At 47.5% G+C, this 17,890-nt stretch overlaps 1 protein-coding gene across 1 annotated transcript; it reads left to right on the plus strand.

The window, feature by feature from the left end:
- The first annotated feature begins 1,374 nt into the window (after positions 1-1,374).
- On the plus strand, positions 1,375-12,896 carry AWAT2 (acyl-CoA wax alcohol acyltransferase 2). Its single transcript, XM_004595219.2, has 7 exons — positions 1,375-1,459; positions 9,686-9,796; positions 10,131-10,201; positions 10,441-10,645; positions 10,859-11,033; positions 11,974-12,173; positions 12,742-12,896. The coding sequence occupies exons 1-7, from the start codon at positions 1,375-1,377 to the stop codon at positions 12,894-12,896; spliced, it is 1,002 nt and encodes a 333-aa protein (XP_004595276.1).
- Positions 12,897-17,890: the final 4,994 nt, after the last annotated feature.

The raw sequence follows: 17,890 nt of genomic DNA on the forward strand, positions 1-17,890 counted from the left end.
CACCGTACAGTGAACCCACACCATCAAGATTGCACAGATAATATTTCATTCTGTTTATCACATAGGTGTCTGTCAACCCATCCCCACGAACATTTTATTTGCATTTCAAGATAAACCTCAGCTATCAGTACTCTTTACCCCTACACACTTCAGTATTCATGAGAAATCAGCAGCTGTTTTCTTTTGAGGTAAAATTTGTCTTCATTGAAATGCTCAGATCTTAAGTGTATACTAATTTTGGACAAAGGCATTTAAAACATTTTTAAAGGTTTATTTATTTATTTAGAAGAGTTATAGAAAGAGGAAGAGGGAGAGAGGAAAGAAGGAAGAGGGGGAGAAGGGACAGAGAGGTTTGCCATCCATTGGTTTGTCCCAAGATGCCTGCAACAGCTAGGGCTGACTAAGATTCAAACCAGGAGGCAGGATTTTCATCTGGGTGTCCCATGTGGGTGGCTAGGGACCAAAAATTGGGACATCTCTCATGGCTTATGGCAGGACATAGGCAAGGAGCTGGATGAGAAGTGGAGCAGCTGGGACATGAACTGGTGCCCATATGGGATGCCAGTATCACAGGCAGTGGCTTTATTTGCCATGCCACGACGCTAGCCCCTTGAACAAAGGAATTTTTGAACCGTGTAATTCTAAATCCTATGGAGCCTTCGTCCCTTCCCAGCCAATCCCCAACAGAGGCCAACAGTGCTCTGATTTGCTTCTGTTACACAATTATGTTTGTTCTAGAATTTCATGTACCCTGAATAGCAGAATCTGTACTGGCCTTTTTGTTAATTCAGTAAGAATTTGTTCAGCACCCACTGTGTGCTCACAGACACACATGCAGTTTTGCTTCAGAGCTAGTGAGATCTCCCAGACTGTTCAGGGGCCTCAGTTAATTTGCTCTCCGGGGACAGTGAGCACCTCTCTTCCATCCTCACTGAGCCAGGTGGCCCTCCGAAGCAGAAATGCAGGTGCCTCATGGCCCTTCTGAGCCCTCTGGTTCTTTCCTGTGTCCCACACCTCCCCACACATCCTGAGCCAGTCCTAGAGGCATCTCATCAATCCCACTCTCCCCCACTCACTTCCCACATGAAGCCTTCATCCATGTTTTTCCATTCAGTGTTGCCAGGGCCTGTCACAATCTCAGCCCGGGTCCAGTGGGTAAAAGTGCAGGCAGGCGGCTGGCAGGACCTAGCTGAGCAGAGGCGGGGGCCTGAGTACCTGTAATCCTGTGAGATATGGGGATGATGGCAAGGGGTGGAGACTAGGCAGAGGCTAGAGAGGGGTTAACGTGAAGAAAGGCCACATCACAGTCCCCACGACAGTCAGGACGGGACTGCTGAGCGGCGTTTACCGGGGGCTACTGGGACCTTGCACATAATGCTCCTGCCCTCCAAAAAGGACCTGAAGACTGCCATGGAGGTATTCGCGCTTTTCCAGTGGGCTCTCAGTGCCTTGCTTATTGGTGAGTATTCAGCCTTTGGAAACGTGATCAGCCATCCTGGCTTGCATGCCACTGTAGGAGTATAGGGTAGCACTCATGCTTACGTGGAGGGTGGAAGGTGGAGGTTGCCCTAAGTAAACCGGGACATTGGTCCCCCTGGCCTGTGGCCCATCCCACCCAGGCATGATGTCTGGGGGATCATTAAGTGATCTTATGAGTATGTGTGTGTGTGTATGTGTGTGTGTTTATGCAGATGCACACAGCATGACTGCAGGTGTGTTTGGCATGCCTTCTGATGGTGCAGTGGCTTGTTCTAGGATGATAAGGAGCACTTCCACTGAGGAAGGGCCTGAGTGGCCACTGTGGGAACTCAAACAATGCCTCAGTGAGAGACACTGGCAGGAAAACCGAGGGAGGCTGTGGGATTCCGCCATTGCACCAGAGCAGTAGCACCATTTATTTGTTTTTCCCAATGCCGACAACATAAACGCTCTGTGCAAGTGACTGGCATGCTGGCCACTACACTCTAGAAGTAGAAACAAACAGCTACTGCTGGCGGTGGAAGTGAGGGGCTGGAAAAAAGGCTCACCTGTCCAATGGCCACGTGAGTGTCCTCTGCAGTTAAGAATGTGAATGCAGTGGCCTTGTCAGATGGGCCTGGAGATTGGGGCCTCAGGGGGACATGTCAGCCAATTTGGAGGGTGGACGTGGCTTAGCTCAAATCACCACTACTAGGCTGGAGGCCAGAGCATGGTGGGGGCTCCTTGGGTGGGCAGCAAGACTTGCTCAGTACTGAAAAGAGGAGGGCTAGTGTAACAATGAGGGCCAGAGCTGCAAGAGACCAGAGAAGGGGATTCACAAATATTAAGTTCTTACTTTGCACCAGGCATCTTTATTTTTTCTTTTCAAACAATTTTTTATTGGGAAGTCAGATTTACAGAGAAGGAGAAACAGAAAAATCTTCCATATTCTGGTTCACTCCCCAAGTGGCTGCAATGGCCAGAGCTAAGCAGATCTGAAGCCAGGAGCCAGAAGTGTTCTCTGGGTCTCCCATGCAGGTACAGGGTCCCAAGGCTTTGGACCATCTTCTACAGGCCACAAGCAGGAAGCTGAATGGGGTGTGGGGCAGCCAGGATACAAACGGGTTCCTATCTGGGATCATGGGGCTTGCAGAGGGAAGATTGAGCCATTTATCCATTTTCCACATCTATTATCTTAGTTTCATAATAGCATAAAGAAGTCAATCCCTTATGCATGATAATTCACATGAATAACTAACTATATGCAGATGGATAGGTAATACTTCCCCTAAGTTCCTTAACGGTTATCACCCTTTTCCTCTTGTGGTGTTGCCTCTGTGGCTAGCAATCTCTGCTTCACAGACGAGGCAGCTGAGGTAAGGCCCATGTGGTGTATGGTCTGCCTACAAATGCAGGGTTAGTGAATCGAATGACTAGCGTAGGAATGCAGCACATGAGGGCCGGAGTCCAGTCCACGCATGATCTCTGCATCTGCTCATTCACTGCTGGCTGGGAGATAGGAGTGGAGCTTGCCCCTAAAGTGTATACCAGACCCGACCCTGAAGTGTATACTAGGCTGTAGGGGGAAAGTAGAGAAAGCTGGGGCTTCTACAGATGAAAAGTTTCCTGGATGAAAGATGGTAAAGGCCAGCTTCTGACTAAAGATGAGGATGTAGGCTCAGCCTGAGCACTACCTGCTGTGAGCCCAGGCCCTGGGGCACTTTCCTTAGGAAAGGGCAGCTGTCTTCCTTCCTCTTTCTGCAGCTTCTGGTCTTTCAACGGGAAATCTATCTGCCAGGAAGACGGTCCTGCGTTGGGGTGCAACAAGCTAAGCCACTGCTTGCAACACAGGCAATCCACTACGAGCACTGGGACAAGTCCCAGCTGCTCCGCTTCTGATCCAGCTCCCTGCTAATGACCCTAGGACAATAGCTGTGGATGGTACAAGTGCTTGAGTTGAACCCCTGGCTTGAGCCTGGCTCAGTGTCCTGGCTCTTATGGGCATTTGAGGAGATGGAGGATGTGTGTGTGTGTGTGTGTGTGTGTGTGTGTGTGTGGCCCTCTCTGTCACTGTGCATTTCAAATAAATGATGTCTTTAAAACAAAACAAAACAAAGGAGTGTGTTAGAAAGAGGAGTGAGGAAGACAAGTTCTGTCTGAGCTGGGGCATCTTTCATTTTTGGCTTTTGTCTTCAGCCTGGGCTTCAGGGTTCTCAGAAACTTGAGTCAGCAGCCATGTGGCACTTGTGATCAGTCCCTGCCCACGGGTCCTCCTCTGACCCCGAGGCTCAAGAACGCTGGGTTCCATTCTACAGGTTGAGTAGCCATTATCTAAAACCATGGCATCAGAAGTGCTCCCAATGTCACAGGTTTTTTCATATTTCAGAGCATTTGCAAATACTTAAGGAGACGGCTTGAGGACAGCACCCAAGTCTGAACACAAGATTCCTTTACTTTTTGTATACACGTCTCACACACAACCTGAAAAACAAGGCATGCACTGATTCAGTATGCTTGTGGCACGTGAGGTCACGCATGGAATTCCCTGCTTGTAGGATCACGTTGGTATTCAGGAGCTTTATGATTCCGGAGCATTTCAGATTGCAGATTTTCAGATTCGGGATTTTCAACTTGTCCTTCTTGAGTTCCTTCCTGTCCTATCCCCGCACACTTGGCTTGTTACCAACCTCTACCTGCCCAGCACTATTGCTGTGTTCCCTTGCGAGAAGAGGGTTGCCTAGCCGTAGGAACTGCCCCTGCACTGGGGGAGAAAAATGTATGTACATGTCTCTATCTCCACATGCGTCCATGCATATACCTCTGCCACACACACACACACAGACGCATCCATGCACAACTCCCTGCTACACACACACACATGCATCCATGTACATAGCCCTACCACACACATACAGGCTTCCATGCACATACCCCTACCACACACACATTCATGCATGTACCGCTACCACACACAGATGCAACCATGCACACACCAATACCAAAATACACACATACATTCATGGACACACCCCTTAACACAAATACACATGCGTCCATGCATGCATCCTTATAACACACACACATGGATTCATGCATATACCCCTATCACAACCACACATGCATTCATGCACACATGCCTATCACACACGTATCAGTGAACATACCCTTACCACATGCACATGATCCATCAATATACCCCTGCCACACACAAAACACATACAGACAGCCAAGAGATAGAATAAGGTAGCTGTTAAAAATACTGTCTCTGGAGCCAGAATAACTGTGTTCAAATTTGAGGTCTTGTCCTCACTGTCTGTTAAACATTGGATAATTTATTCATCTTTGCCGAGTCTTGTTTCTTCTATTCATAAAATGGGTGCACTTAGGGTTTGTCAAGAATGGTAATCTAAGAATGATGTGGAATCCAATTAACTCTGAAATCTCAGTAATTAATGCAGCAAATGTTTGTTTCTTGCTCACGCTAAATCCAACACAGGTTGATGGGCATCTGCTCACTGTTGACACTAACATTTGGCATATTATGAGATTGCGACATGTGGTATCAGGGGATTATCCCAGCAGGGAGGGAAGCAGGAAGGGAAGCTCCGAGCCACGATGGTCGGCGAGCAGCAATGAGTCACAGCTTTATTTCTACTTCCTTCATTATGAGTGAGGTCGAATTGTTTTCACATGTGTACAAGCAATTATTATTTTTCTGGTTCTGCTAACTCTCCACTCATGATCTTTGCCCATCTTCCTTCTCTTGAAATAGAGCTTTTTTATGAACAAATGCAAAATCAGGAAAGCATGGAAGTGTTCAGGGCCAAGAGAGGGCAAGGCTGAGGAGGAGAGGTCGACACCTTCCAGGGGCTGCTGGCAGTTAAGTGGGATGGAGATGAGAGGCCCACACCTAGTGCTTGATGCACATTGACCAAGTAAAAGGATGAGTGGTAATGAATGAGAGAGGAGTGAAAGAGCAGGCCGGACAGATGGTACCACAGGGAGGGAGTTCACGCTTTTCCTGAGGGCCGTGTCGGGGCGTGGCACTGGCAGAGCCACCAGATTTGTGTTTTTGTGTGATCACAGTAGCTCTGTGTAGTAACTAGGTTTATAGGAAGACAGGAGAGGAAGTGACCATGCTGGGTAGCAGGCTGATGAATGAGTTCAAGTGAGAGATGGTGGTGAATTGGGCTAGGCCAATAATGGTGGCATTAGAGAGGAGAAGGAAAAAGAGGGTGAGGTTCAAGAAATTGAGACAGAACGAATGGCAGTTGATGGTCAGAAGATGCGTGTGAGAGACTGAGGCAAGACTAAAGGGTTAGGTGCAAGCATGAGGTGCCAAGGGGGGGTAGATTGAGTAGAGAAAGGGTAAAAAGTGGTTGAAAGCAGAGGACTACATAGGGATATAATTGTTCCAGAGGACTCTTAAAAATTTGTTTATCTGAAGGGCTGTGTGTGTGTGTGTGTTTATGGTCAGAGAGAGATTCTTCATCTGTTGTTTCATTCCCCAAATACCCGTGTGAAGGCCTGAGCCAAGTATGAAACCAGCATTCCAAAACCACATGGATGGCAGGTATCTCCCAGGTCTCCCACATGGATGGCAGGGATCCAAGCATTTGAACCATCATCTGCTGACTCCCACACTGATTAGCAGGAATCTTGATTGCAAGTGGAATAGCTGGGACTTGAACCCTGCACTTTGCTATGGGATATGGGCCTCCCAAGAGGCAGCTTAACTCACTATACCACAATGCCCATGCTACCAGAGGACTCTGGATTTGAACTTAGCTTTAGGTATACATGTAACTCTGTGAGGAGGATAGAAGAAATACCAGCATCTTACTGTACCTTTTGTAGAAGAGGAATTGAAGGTCAGTGAGCTGAGTATCAGTGATGATGACTTGCGTCACACATGGTAAGTAGCAGATTTGGGATTCATCCCACACAGGGCACTCTGCCCTAGGCCACGCTCATAAGATAACCCTGACACCGCCTGGATTGGAGCACAGCCTAAGGGAAATGTGGTGGTGGCTTCTGGGCAAGATCCAGGTGTCTCTCAATTTGTTGGCAAAGGCAAGAGCTTTATACGATGTCTTCCTGAAGCCTGTAACTGCGGACGTGTGCTCCCCCCTTCCCAGAGACATTTGTAACTCTTTGAGCTCCTTCTTCTGGTATTTGCTTCTGCATTTTTGAGTTTTACTGTTTACAATGTCTAAATATTACCATTTTCTGATGTAACAATTTCAAATCTTGTATATTGACTTCCGTATATGGCAGATGTGACTCTATACACTATTGCTCCAATTTCCTCTTCTCCCATTTTATCCAAATTGTTACACAGGTTTGGTTAAATATTACTTGACTAGGAAACATTATTCACAATTGAGCTGTTTAGTGTGCCAAAATTTTATTTCCTTCATCATGCAGCTTCTTGTGTTCCCGGGAGTTAATAATTGCTTCATTTTGAATTTCTTTGGTTACCTATTAGATATCCATTAGCTATCATGAATTCATCTGCAAATGTTCCACAGACACATTACTCTCTCAGTATATGCAAACACACCAGGAATTTGTAAATCCCCATATCCTTTTTCATTCTTAGAAGCTATTGCTGCTGGGGCCCAGCATCTTGCTTTTATAATCTGCATGTTAAAATCTGGCCTCCTCCAGGACACTTAAAGAAGCAAGCCAACTTCCAGAAGGGGCTCACTGTCAGGAGTGTACAAGTTTTGGGCCATGGCTTGCACATAGCTATGGGAGTGATGTCTCCTTATATCTTGTAGCCTAGGTGTCCTGCTTAGTTCCTCCCAGTCTTGGTGCTGCTCCTTTCCCTCCTTTGTTGGAGTCCTTTCTTCCTGGATTCCACACCTCCTTCCTTGGATCACTTTATCAAATATTATTATTCTAATAATCTTATTGAGATAGTCTGCTTTTTTGTCGTTACCTTTATGCATGATTCATAATTTGGCTGCACATGAAATGTCTTAGCTGTGTCTTGTGTCAGTACAGACACTGCTGCACCCCTGATGAGGTTACAATCCAGTAAGTCTATTGTAGGTTGAAACTATCTTCAGTTGAAAATGCATGTAGTACACTTAGGCTATGAGGCATCAGAGCTTAGCAACACAATGAAGCATCGAGTGTTGATTGCTTCTCTCTAGTGATCTCTAGGGCTGTTTGGGAGCAGTGGAGGCCATCTCTGCCCAGCATCATGGGAGTGGATTATGTGACAGATTTCGCCTGGGAAGATCCCAATTCAGAATCTGAAGTGGGTTTCCATGGACTATATATGGCCTTTGCACTATTTTAAACCCAAAAGGACTCATGTAGAACTATCACAGATTGGGGACTTTGAATTTGAGCCTAGATTCTGCTTCAAGTTTCATCAGAGCATAATCTTCCCAATGTCCAGTTGCGTAGTGGAGAGGAGGTCTACCTGGTTTCCTGGCAAATTCCCAAGCAGTTTCATGGATTTTGAACCCTAAGCTGCATCCCTGCCTTTTGTGGCACTTACAAATCTCTAGATTCTCCCATGCAAACAGGCTTGTTTCTTGTAGGCATCACCACTGCCGGTAACTCAGTCCCATCTCTCTTTGCTGATTCAGTCTCCTCATCCGCCTTCATCTTCTTTCCAGCATCGAATACCTTGCAGATATGTCATCTACTGTATCTCTCACCATGGGGGTGTCTCTTGCTGTCATTCTCTCTCTCTCTCTCTCTCTTTCTTTCTCTCTCTCACACACACGCACACACACACACACACACACACACACACACACACACACACTGTCTAAATCTGGGCCAGGTTGAAGCCAGGAGCCTGGAACTCCACCTGTATAGCCTACATGTCAGAGGCCCAAGTACCTGGATCACCTTCTGCATTAGCAGGGAAATGGAACATAAGTGGAGCAACCAGGAGTCAAACTTGTGCCAAAGGTCAAAGTCTATGCCACAAAACTGGCCGTGTGTGTGTGTGTGTGTGTGTTTCAAACGTGATTTTTAGGCCAGTGCGATGACTTGATTGGCTAATCCTCTGCCTTGCAAGAATCAAGATATCATATGGACGCTGGTTAGTGTCCTGGCAGCTCCACTTCACATCTAGCTCTCTGTTTATGGCCTGGGAAAGCAATGGAGAGTGACCCAACTCCTTGGGACCTTGCACCTATGTGGGAGACCCAGAAGAAGCTCCTGGCTTCAGAGTGGCTCAGCTGCAGGCATCTGGGGAGTGAACTAGCAGATAGATTTTTCTTTCTGTTGCTCCTTCCCTCTGTAACTCTGCCTTTAATAATAATTATAATAAAACAAAAACAAAAAGCTGTGCCAATGTTTAAAACATCATTTGTTTGAAAGGCAGGGTTACAGAGAGGAATAGATGCAGGAGAGAGAGAAAGAGAGAGAGAGAGAGAGAGAGAGAGAGAGAGAGAGAGAGAGAGACAGACTATCTTAAAAAAAAAAAACCACTTTGCCAATACTTTCCTTGGGGCTCCAGCAAAAGGTTAAGACAGAAACTTGTGTTTCATCTGCTGTGCTCAATTCCAAATGTTTTCTGTCTTCCTCAACCTTTGTTTAGACCCACTTTCCCACACAGTCTTAATCATGGCTGCTTTAAAAACTGAGCCCAGCAATAATTTACAGTCAATGTGGCACCCTATGTGACTCATTTGCAGTAACCCTTTCCTGACACTCCAACCAACAGCAACCCTGTCTTATTGAAACTACAGGGGAGGCCGATTCTCTTATTCTGACCCCGCTTGCAGTTGCCTTTGTTTCTGGTTTGCTATCTTGCATGCTTGCCACCTGACTGAAACTGGGTCTTCACTTGCCTTGGCATTTGCCCTGTTCATGTTCTTGCAGAGAAGACATGGAGAGGAAAATGGGACTTGCAGGCAAATTGTTCCAGCACACCTGACAGGTGGCCTGTCCCTGGCTCTGTGCCACTGACACATTGCAGACAGACAGAGCCCAGCGCTAGGCTACATGTCCTGGGAGACGAGGGCTTGCAGTGCAAAGCGAGCTGGGGAGGGAAGTATCTCCCTGCTTGAGCCAAGGGCCAATAAGCACATGAGGCCATAACCATGGGCACCTGCGGCAAGTGCTGCGATGGAGAAGTGAGCTAGCTGAGAGTGTGCACGATCCCTTTGGGTAGACAGAATTCGGGAGGCAGGGTGAGTGTGGGGGTATGAGAGCTAGTTCCCAATTTAGTAACTGCAGGTAGGGCTTCCTCCAGCAACTACGGTGATCGCTGTCAACCTCTACCTGGTGTTGTTTACGCCATACTGGCCCATCACTGTGCTCCTTCTCAGCTGGCTGGCTTTTGACTGGAAGACACCTGAGAGAGGTAAGGGGCCCCTGCTGGCACAGGGCTCGCCACTTTCCTGGTCCTCCCAAGGAAGGCTCTGCTGCCTTTTCAGCCGCTCATTCCCTGGATTAAAAAAAGCCTGAGGGAAGGGGTTCTCTTCAGGCACTGGGAAGCCCCCCTCCAAAGTGGAACTGGAGTGGCTTAGGGAGAGGAGCAACTGGGGAAGCAGAGCTAGTCTGTCTTGAGTCCTTCCACCTCCCTCATCTTTACCCAAGCCTGGCTTGGTTGTCACTTAAGAGGCCCAAGAACAGAGGAGGCTGGGTAGGGGGCAGTGGAGGCGAATAGAACTTGGCTGTGTTGCCTTTGCTTTCAGGTGGCCGCCGATTTACTTGGGTGAGGCAATGGTGCTTGTGGAAACACTACTGCGACTACTTCCCTCTCAAGGTGAACAGCCCCAGATGTCACCACAGGTCCCAAAAGCTGGGTCAAGGGGTGAGAGTGAGGGGTGGGCAGCAGGAGAGGTAGAGGACAAGGCACCATCTTTTGGCAGGCTATGGCAATGAGCCTTGCACACTGGAGTTGTCCATGGCTCAAGCTGCATGGCCAGCCCTTTCCAGGTCTCTGGTCAGCAGAAGAGCCTCGTGCCCTGGCTAGAGCCCTCCTGACTGTGCTTTCCTCTACAGCTTTTGAAGACTCATGATCTCTCCCCCAGCCACAACTACATTCTTGTGTGTCACCCTCACGGGGTCATGTCCCATTCGTGCTTTGGACACTTTGGCACAGACACTTCGGGCTTCTCCAAGGTCTTTCCTGGCATCACCCCATATGTACTCACACTGGGAGCCTTTTTCTGGGTCCCCTTTCTCAGGGAATATGTAATGTCCACAGGTGAGTTGGCAAGGGCACCATGTCTGAAGAAATGGGGACAGGAATAGGTGGCAGCATGACCAAGTGTGTGATCCTCTCTGGTCCTCCACAGCTGCTCTGGGCTCCCAGGCCAGACAGAGGGAGCTGCCTGTTCTTTGAAGAGGGAGGGTGAAAGGAAAATTGGAGAGAAGGTTGGGAAGTGGCCAGTGACTCTTGGCTCTCTCTGCCCCACAGGGGCCTGCTCAGTGAGCCAATCCTCCATGGACTTCCTGCTTACCCGCAAGGGCACAGGCAACATGCTCATTGTGGTGGTGGGTGGCCTGGCTGAGTGTAGATACAGCCTTCCGGGCTCTTCCACCCTGGTCTTGAAGAAGCGGCACGGCTTTGTGCGCACGGCCCTGCGGCACGGGTAAGAAGAACTCGGTTCCACTTCAAGGGAGGGGACACAAAGGCCTAGCGGGCAAGGTGGAAGGGGCTTCAGGGAAGTTGTACCTAAAGAGAAGGGATGGGCTGTCATTAACGACAGTCATCATAATAGATGCAATTACCCCCCCCCCCAAAAAAAGATTGGCTTTTTAATTTGAAAGTCAGAGTGACAAATGGGGGGAGGGGAGCGAGCGAGAGAGAGAGAGAGGGGTCTTCTATTAACTGGTTCACTCCTCAAATGGCTACAACAGTCAAGGCTGAGTCAGGCCAAAGCCAGGAGCTTCTTCTTGGTCTCCCATGTAGGTGCAGTGGCCCAAGCAGTTAGGGCATCTTAAGCTTCTTTCAAAGGCACATTTGTAGGGAGCTGGATCAGAAGTGGGGCAGTTGAACTCTGACAGTTGCACCCATATGGGCTGCTGGAATCATTATACGGCAGCTTGATCATCTGTGCCACAGCACCAGCCCTATGTAATGTCGATGTCAATTGGAAGATAAAAGAAAGAGGAGGAAGGCAGAATCCATCCCTGGGTTGGAGTAGAGCTATGACTAAGTGCTAGAGGCATTTCTGCTGGTGAAGAAAGGATAGAGGGCCCACTCTGACCCTATCTAGCTTCAAGCTAGCCTCTCACTTGGGCCTCCCAAGCTCAGAGAGCTAAGCGTAGCACGCAGGCTGAAGGGAAGGAAGCTGAGTGAAATGACCCCTGGGTCTTATCTTCCAGTAGCTCAGACCTGAAGGCCCCCAGGGACTGGACTTACTCCAGCATCCTGCTGCTTTGCTCCCACAAGCAACCTGGACTTGGGCATGGAGTTGGACTGATGACCAGGGAGCCTGCAGGCAGATCCAGGAAGCAGTGGTAGCATTTCTGGCCTTCAGCAGGACCCCTGCCTCTCTGGGCATCAAAGGCAATGCTTTTCCTCTACAGAGTGGCCCTAGTACCTGCTTATTCCTTTGGAGAGAATGACCTCTATGATCAGCATATTTTCACACCGGGAGGCTTCGTCAACCGCTTCCAGCAGTGGTTCCAGCGCATGGTCCATATCTACCCTTGTGCTTTCTATGGACGTGGCTTCACCAAGAGCTCCCTGGGCCTTCTGCCCTATACCCGGCCTGTAACAACAATTGGTGAGTGGGCTCTTCTGCTGGCAGATTTGGTTTAGGAATCTGGATCAAGCTCTGAGATAGGATCTCAGAGGCAAGGAAACCAACTAGGATGAGTGGTGGGTTGGCAGAGCATGTGGTGAGAACCTGGGCTTGGGGTGGAAGCCAATGCAATGAGTGTGCTATTTTTATTCTATTTTATCTTATTTATTTTAAAGGCAGAGTTGAGAGAGAGAGAAAGAGAGAGAACCACACACACACACACACACACACACACACACAGAGGGAGGTCTTTTGTCCACTGGTTCACTCTACAAATGGCCGCAACTTCTGGGTTTGGCCAAGCCATAGCCAGGAGCTTCTGGATCTCCCACATGGGTATAGAGGCTCAAGCACCTGGATTATCCTCTGCTGCCTTCCCAGTCACCTAATCAGAAAGTTAGATTGGAAGTGGAGCGACCAGGATTCAACCTGGTGCTCATATGGCATCCCAGTATTACAGGTGCCAGCTTTATTTTCTACACCAGAGTACCAGCCCTTGAGGGAGTTATTCTGATGTTTTTCCCTTTTTCTTCTTCCTCTCCCTTGGCAGTCGGGGAACCTCTACCAGTGCCCAAGATTGAGTATCCAAGCCAGGAGACTGTGGCTCAATACCACGCACTCTATGTCAACGCTCTCCGCAAACTATTTGACCAGCATAAGACCAAATTTGGTATTTCAGAGACTCAGGAGCTGGTGATAATTTAACAGACTTCACTCCCCAAGTGAGCCGCAACGGGCCGATGCGCGCCGATCCGATGCCAGGAACCAGGAACCTCTTCCAGGTCTCCCACGGAAGATCTTCCTCTCTGTCTCTCCTCCTCTCTCTGTATATCTGACTTTGTAATAAAAATAAATCTTTAAAAAATAAATAACTAAAATAAAATAAAATAGGCATGAGACAGCTGAATAGCAATCTAAGCCATTTTAAGGTGTATAGAATACGGTTGAATGTAAACAAAAATTGAAATGTCTATGAAGAAGTCACAGGTTGTGGTTGAGAACCTGCCTTTTCCTATTAACATATTGGTTAATCAATACCATGTCAATTAATGCCATAATGTTGTAAATGGTTGGAAATATTATGTTGGGACTTTTAATTGATTGGAATGATACTCTGCCGGCTCTACCTTCAGACCAGAGATGGTCTCACCAAGAAACCATTGAACTTACCAGGACAATAAGATGCTGGACTTTATGCTTGGTAAATACCTCCAATGAACGAATATCAACTGAATTTGAACTATGGAAATGCAACAAGGTGGAACAATCCACCGTGGGGGGAGGGTTTGGGGAGGGGTGGGGGGAATCCCAGTGCATAAAAAATGTATCACATAATGCAATGTAATTAGTTAAAAAAAAAAAGGAAATGCAGTAAAAATAAATGTTTAAAAAAATCTTTCTTTCCTTTTTCAATAAAGATTTATTGATTAGTTTTTTTATTAAATTAATTCATTAATTACATTGTGTTGTAATTACATAGAATCTGGGATTCTCCCCCCACTTCCCCACACCCTTCCCCCATGGTGGGTTCCACCACCCTGTTGCATAACTATAGTTCAAGTTCAGTTGAAAAAAAAATAAATCTTAAAAAAAAAAATTTAACAGACTTCTCCAGCAACTTCTCAGCCTGGCTGGAAGGTGTGCAATTGTTTTTTTTTGTTTTTTTTTTTTTTAAGAAAAAGAAAAAATACAGGACAACAAAAGTCACCTGTGGTATTCCCACGCCTGATTTAGGCATTCCTGATGATGCAATGAGTGAGTTGGCTATTTTCTGTGTCCTTCTTCTCACTCCATCTCTTTCTCCTCCTAAGTACTTCTCTGCCTGTTCCTCAGGGCCACAGGGAAGACACTGGGAGGAGAAATGACCCAAAGGTTCCCACAGGAGTATTGTGGAGCAAAATGATGGAAAGAACCAAAAGTCTATTTGCCCAGACTGTGTGTGCCCTAGTTGGACTGTCTTGACGGCTCTAGGATCCCTGTAGGTTTCGCTCCTTCTCCAGCTCACACACAACCCATTAGCTGATATGGAGACTCCCTGCACCACTGGGTACCTGCACAAGCAGTGGGGCTGTGAGTTGGCACTCCATCTCCAAGCCCTGGAACTGAATTCAGGGGCCATCAGTCACATCTGAGGTTCAGCTTCCTCATCTGGCAAATGGAACTGTTTAATTTTCACTGCTCCCCTCAAGGGCTGCTGGAATAATCCAATGACAAGGGATATGATTGAAACTTAACAGCTGGGTTGGCTGGGCTAGGCTGCAGCACCCATCAGTTCATGTGAGAGATGGGGCTGGAGGTGGAACTGACCAGGCAGCTGCACTCACAGGTACGTGCATTGCTGGTGCAGGCAATAGCCTGAGCCTGACCCTACACTGGCTGGTGCATCCAAGAGTCAAGTCTGAGATCAACCCAGGTGAGATTTCTTGGGTAATTCCTTAACTAAATGGCTTGACTCAAACCCTGGCCACAGGGAAAATCAGAGGATATGTGGTCTGACAAAGTGCATATATCAGGACTGGGCCTCCTCAGTTGCTGATGCCTGTGCAGTGGACAGCATGCCCAGATGCATATGGAGGACATGACAGCCAGTTCATCTGGGTCAGCAGAGGACATAACCTTCCTCCTCAGAGGATGGAAAGCAGAACAGGTTGGACAATTCTGGCTGAGCTTTGCAATATGTTCCTGGGTCTGTGGACGTGCTAAGGTGGACTTGATCAGGCAAGAGACCTTGGAAAGATTTTCTCAGTCCTGGTGCAATGAAGCCAATAACATCTCAGAATTTTCAAAACCATTCAAGTAAGACTCTCAGAACACTCTTTTCCACACTGATGTTTCTAAGGTGTCATTAAATGACTGTCCCCCATTGCTGGGTACTGATCTAGTCTGACAGTAAGGAGTGGCTTCCTTCCCTTTCCCTGTGGACACAGAAGAAAAGAACTGAAACATTTGTCTCACCCACCTTCCTGCATATCTTGACCCTCCGCACCCTAATTAGAAGTCCACATGGGTGTGCATTCCTTTCAACTATGTAAATATTAAAAATAAGATAAAATATTTTGAAAAAGATGTCAGCTGGGGAGCTGCAGAAAATTCTCCTGCTTCACTCAGTTCACCCATGGAGCAAGCAATGCCTTAATTCTCATGGCACTGTATTTAAGCGACAGTTTGCACTATAGGATTCTGTGTTGAAAGTTCAAGTGATTGTCACCCTGAAGTCTGTGTTCCCATTGCCATCTTGTAAAGCTGTAATAAGATAGGTTAGCCTCAGGCTCACTTTCTCCTGTCTTTCGTCCAGCAATTTATTTCTACTTGCCTGGTCCTCAGCTCTGCCCTTTGTTGGATAGTCAGCCAGCTTTTTCAGGAGGGGAGTGAGGTGCCTGGCTTGTAGCACACACAGCTGACTCTTCTATAGTAAGCCTCTATGACTCTTGGCGTAATGGCTGTTGTAGTGCCATACTTTGACCCAGAGCTCCCTTGTTCCATATCTCTTGGGTCAATGTCATTTGATCATTTGATACAGTTTGTTAGCGAGAACATTTTGTGTATATTTTTTAAATATTTATTTTATTGGAAAGGCAGATTTACAGAGAGAAGGAGAGACACAGGAAGATCTTCCATCCACTGGTTCACTCCCCAAGTAGCCTCAATGGCTGGAGCTGAGCTGATCTGAAGCCAGGAGCTTCCTCCTGGTGTCTCACATGTGTGCAGGGTCCCAAGGCTTTGAGCCGTCCTTGACTGCCTTCCCAGGTCACAAGCAGGGAGCTGGATGGGAAGTGGAGGAGCTGGGATCCTGGCTCATACAAGGCGAAGATTTAGCCACTAGGTAACTGTGCCGGGTCCATCTTGTGTATTTATATAGCACGTTCTGCTGCCTCTGCCCTGTGTACCTCTCCATGTGAGAGTTTTTGAACAGTGGGGCAAAGCCACGCTTCTACTTTCAGGCTGGCTGTTAGTTCTTCCACTAGAGATCACATTTTCCCTGAACTCCTTTAAGAGTTGTGCAAGCAGATTCCAGGCATCTTGTGGCTGATTTCAACAAAGAAATGAACAAACAAACAAACAAAAAACCACCAAGGCAGCCAGAGGACCAGTGAGGACCAGCCTGGCTCCAATACCTACCCATGTACACATGGTCACCACAGACTAATCAAGGGCCAGTATGTGCATTGCTGCTTATGTGTCACATTATGACCCTATACACAGGGGGTGAAGGCTGCTGGATGAAGTTCCCAGAACCCTCTTGAGCTGCCCTGAGAGTGTCTTCCTGAAGTGTGGCCTCCATGGCGGTTTTCCTACACTAGACAGCATGGGGAGAAGTGGAGGAGCCAGCTAGGTAGGATAAATAATATCTGGCCTGGGAATGTCATCAGACAGACACACTTAGCAGTTGGGTGACCTTGGATGAAAGCTACTGAAGTTCTCTCCCTCTCTCTTAAATCTTCTTTGTTAGTTTATTTTTTGTTTTTTAGTTTTAAAATGTTAACAATTTTTTGATATTTTGCAACCTGCACTTCAAATGTAGACATCATAGACATCCACACATGTATAGTATTTTTTTCTTGAGAAGAGACAGGACTGTCAGAAAATGAGCAATTCATGACATCAACCATAAGGTGGGGAAAGAAGGGGAATGAGGTTCTTTGAGCATTGGCATCTCCATCTGCAGAAAGGGGGTGATGGCCTTTTTGAGAATCTGGAGGCAGGAGTGATCTGAGCTGTTTGCGGCCAAGGCCTGAAACACCTGTTAGATACCACAGTCTCCCCAAGCTGAGGGTGACCTTACACTGTGTCCCCAGTGTACCTCTTGGTAGGTCATGATCTAGCCTCCTGGGCTTAGGCTTCCAGGAGAAGACCTGTGCATGGGAGAGTTCATGGTGAACTCTAGGAAGAGGACGTGAAGAGATCCACTCTACCTTTCCTCTGTGGGTCCCTCTGATACGAGTGTCCTCCTACCTCATTTGCCAAGAAGCACCTAAGGTGCAAGAAGTCCTTAGGCCAATTTCAAGAACAAGAGGGGTAAAAGCAATTTTATTTGCAAAGAATAAACCATTAATTTACATAAACTTACATCCCAGTTTATATACATTATATATAGTTTATGTACACAGTATCTCACACTGGATGCTGACCTCTCAAAGCAGCATTGGCCCTGCTCTAGGCCATTCTCACAGCAAGGCCCCCACCCCTCCCCATCCCAGCAGGAAAGCTTTCGGAATAGAGAAATGACACACTCCGTCCCCTCCTGGAGAGAACCCTGAAATGGACTAAAAGAACAAGAACAGCAACAACACATCAGGTGTCTTCTCCAAGCTCATGTAGTCTAGGGGAGCCCCCAAGGCAGCATGGGGCCTGAGCAACATGAGGGCGGCCTAAGGACTTCCTGGGACTGGGCCAGTTTGGAATCCGGAATCAAGAGTTGGGGAGAAAGAGTCCTGCTGAAGGTTGCAGTTACGCTCTTCCTGCCTGGCCAGGCTCCTAAAGGGGGCCAAGGGATAGGGGACTATTGTCCCCTTCACTCTGCTGAGTCTGAAGGTCAGGGATTGATCAGAGCCTTGGGCAGATCACCTGCCCTCCATGGGCCTCAGTTTCCACATGAGTATCACACGCTGGAATTTAGATTGGTCTAGGTTCTCTAAAGGCTCTTGAGCTCTAAATGTCTCTGAATCTGTTGGCACTCCCCAGAAGTTATGTAAACCACA

This window comes from Ochotona princeps, chromosome X (genome assembly GCF_030435755.1).
Source record: "Ochotona princeps isolate mOchPri1 chromosome X, mOchPri1.hap1, whole genome shotgun sequence".
Taxonomy (NCBI): domain Eukaryota; kingdom Metazoa; phylum Chordata; class Mammalia; order Lagomorpha; family Ochotonidae; genus Ochotona; species Ochotona princeps.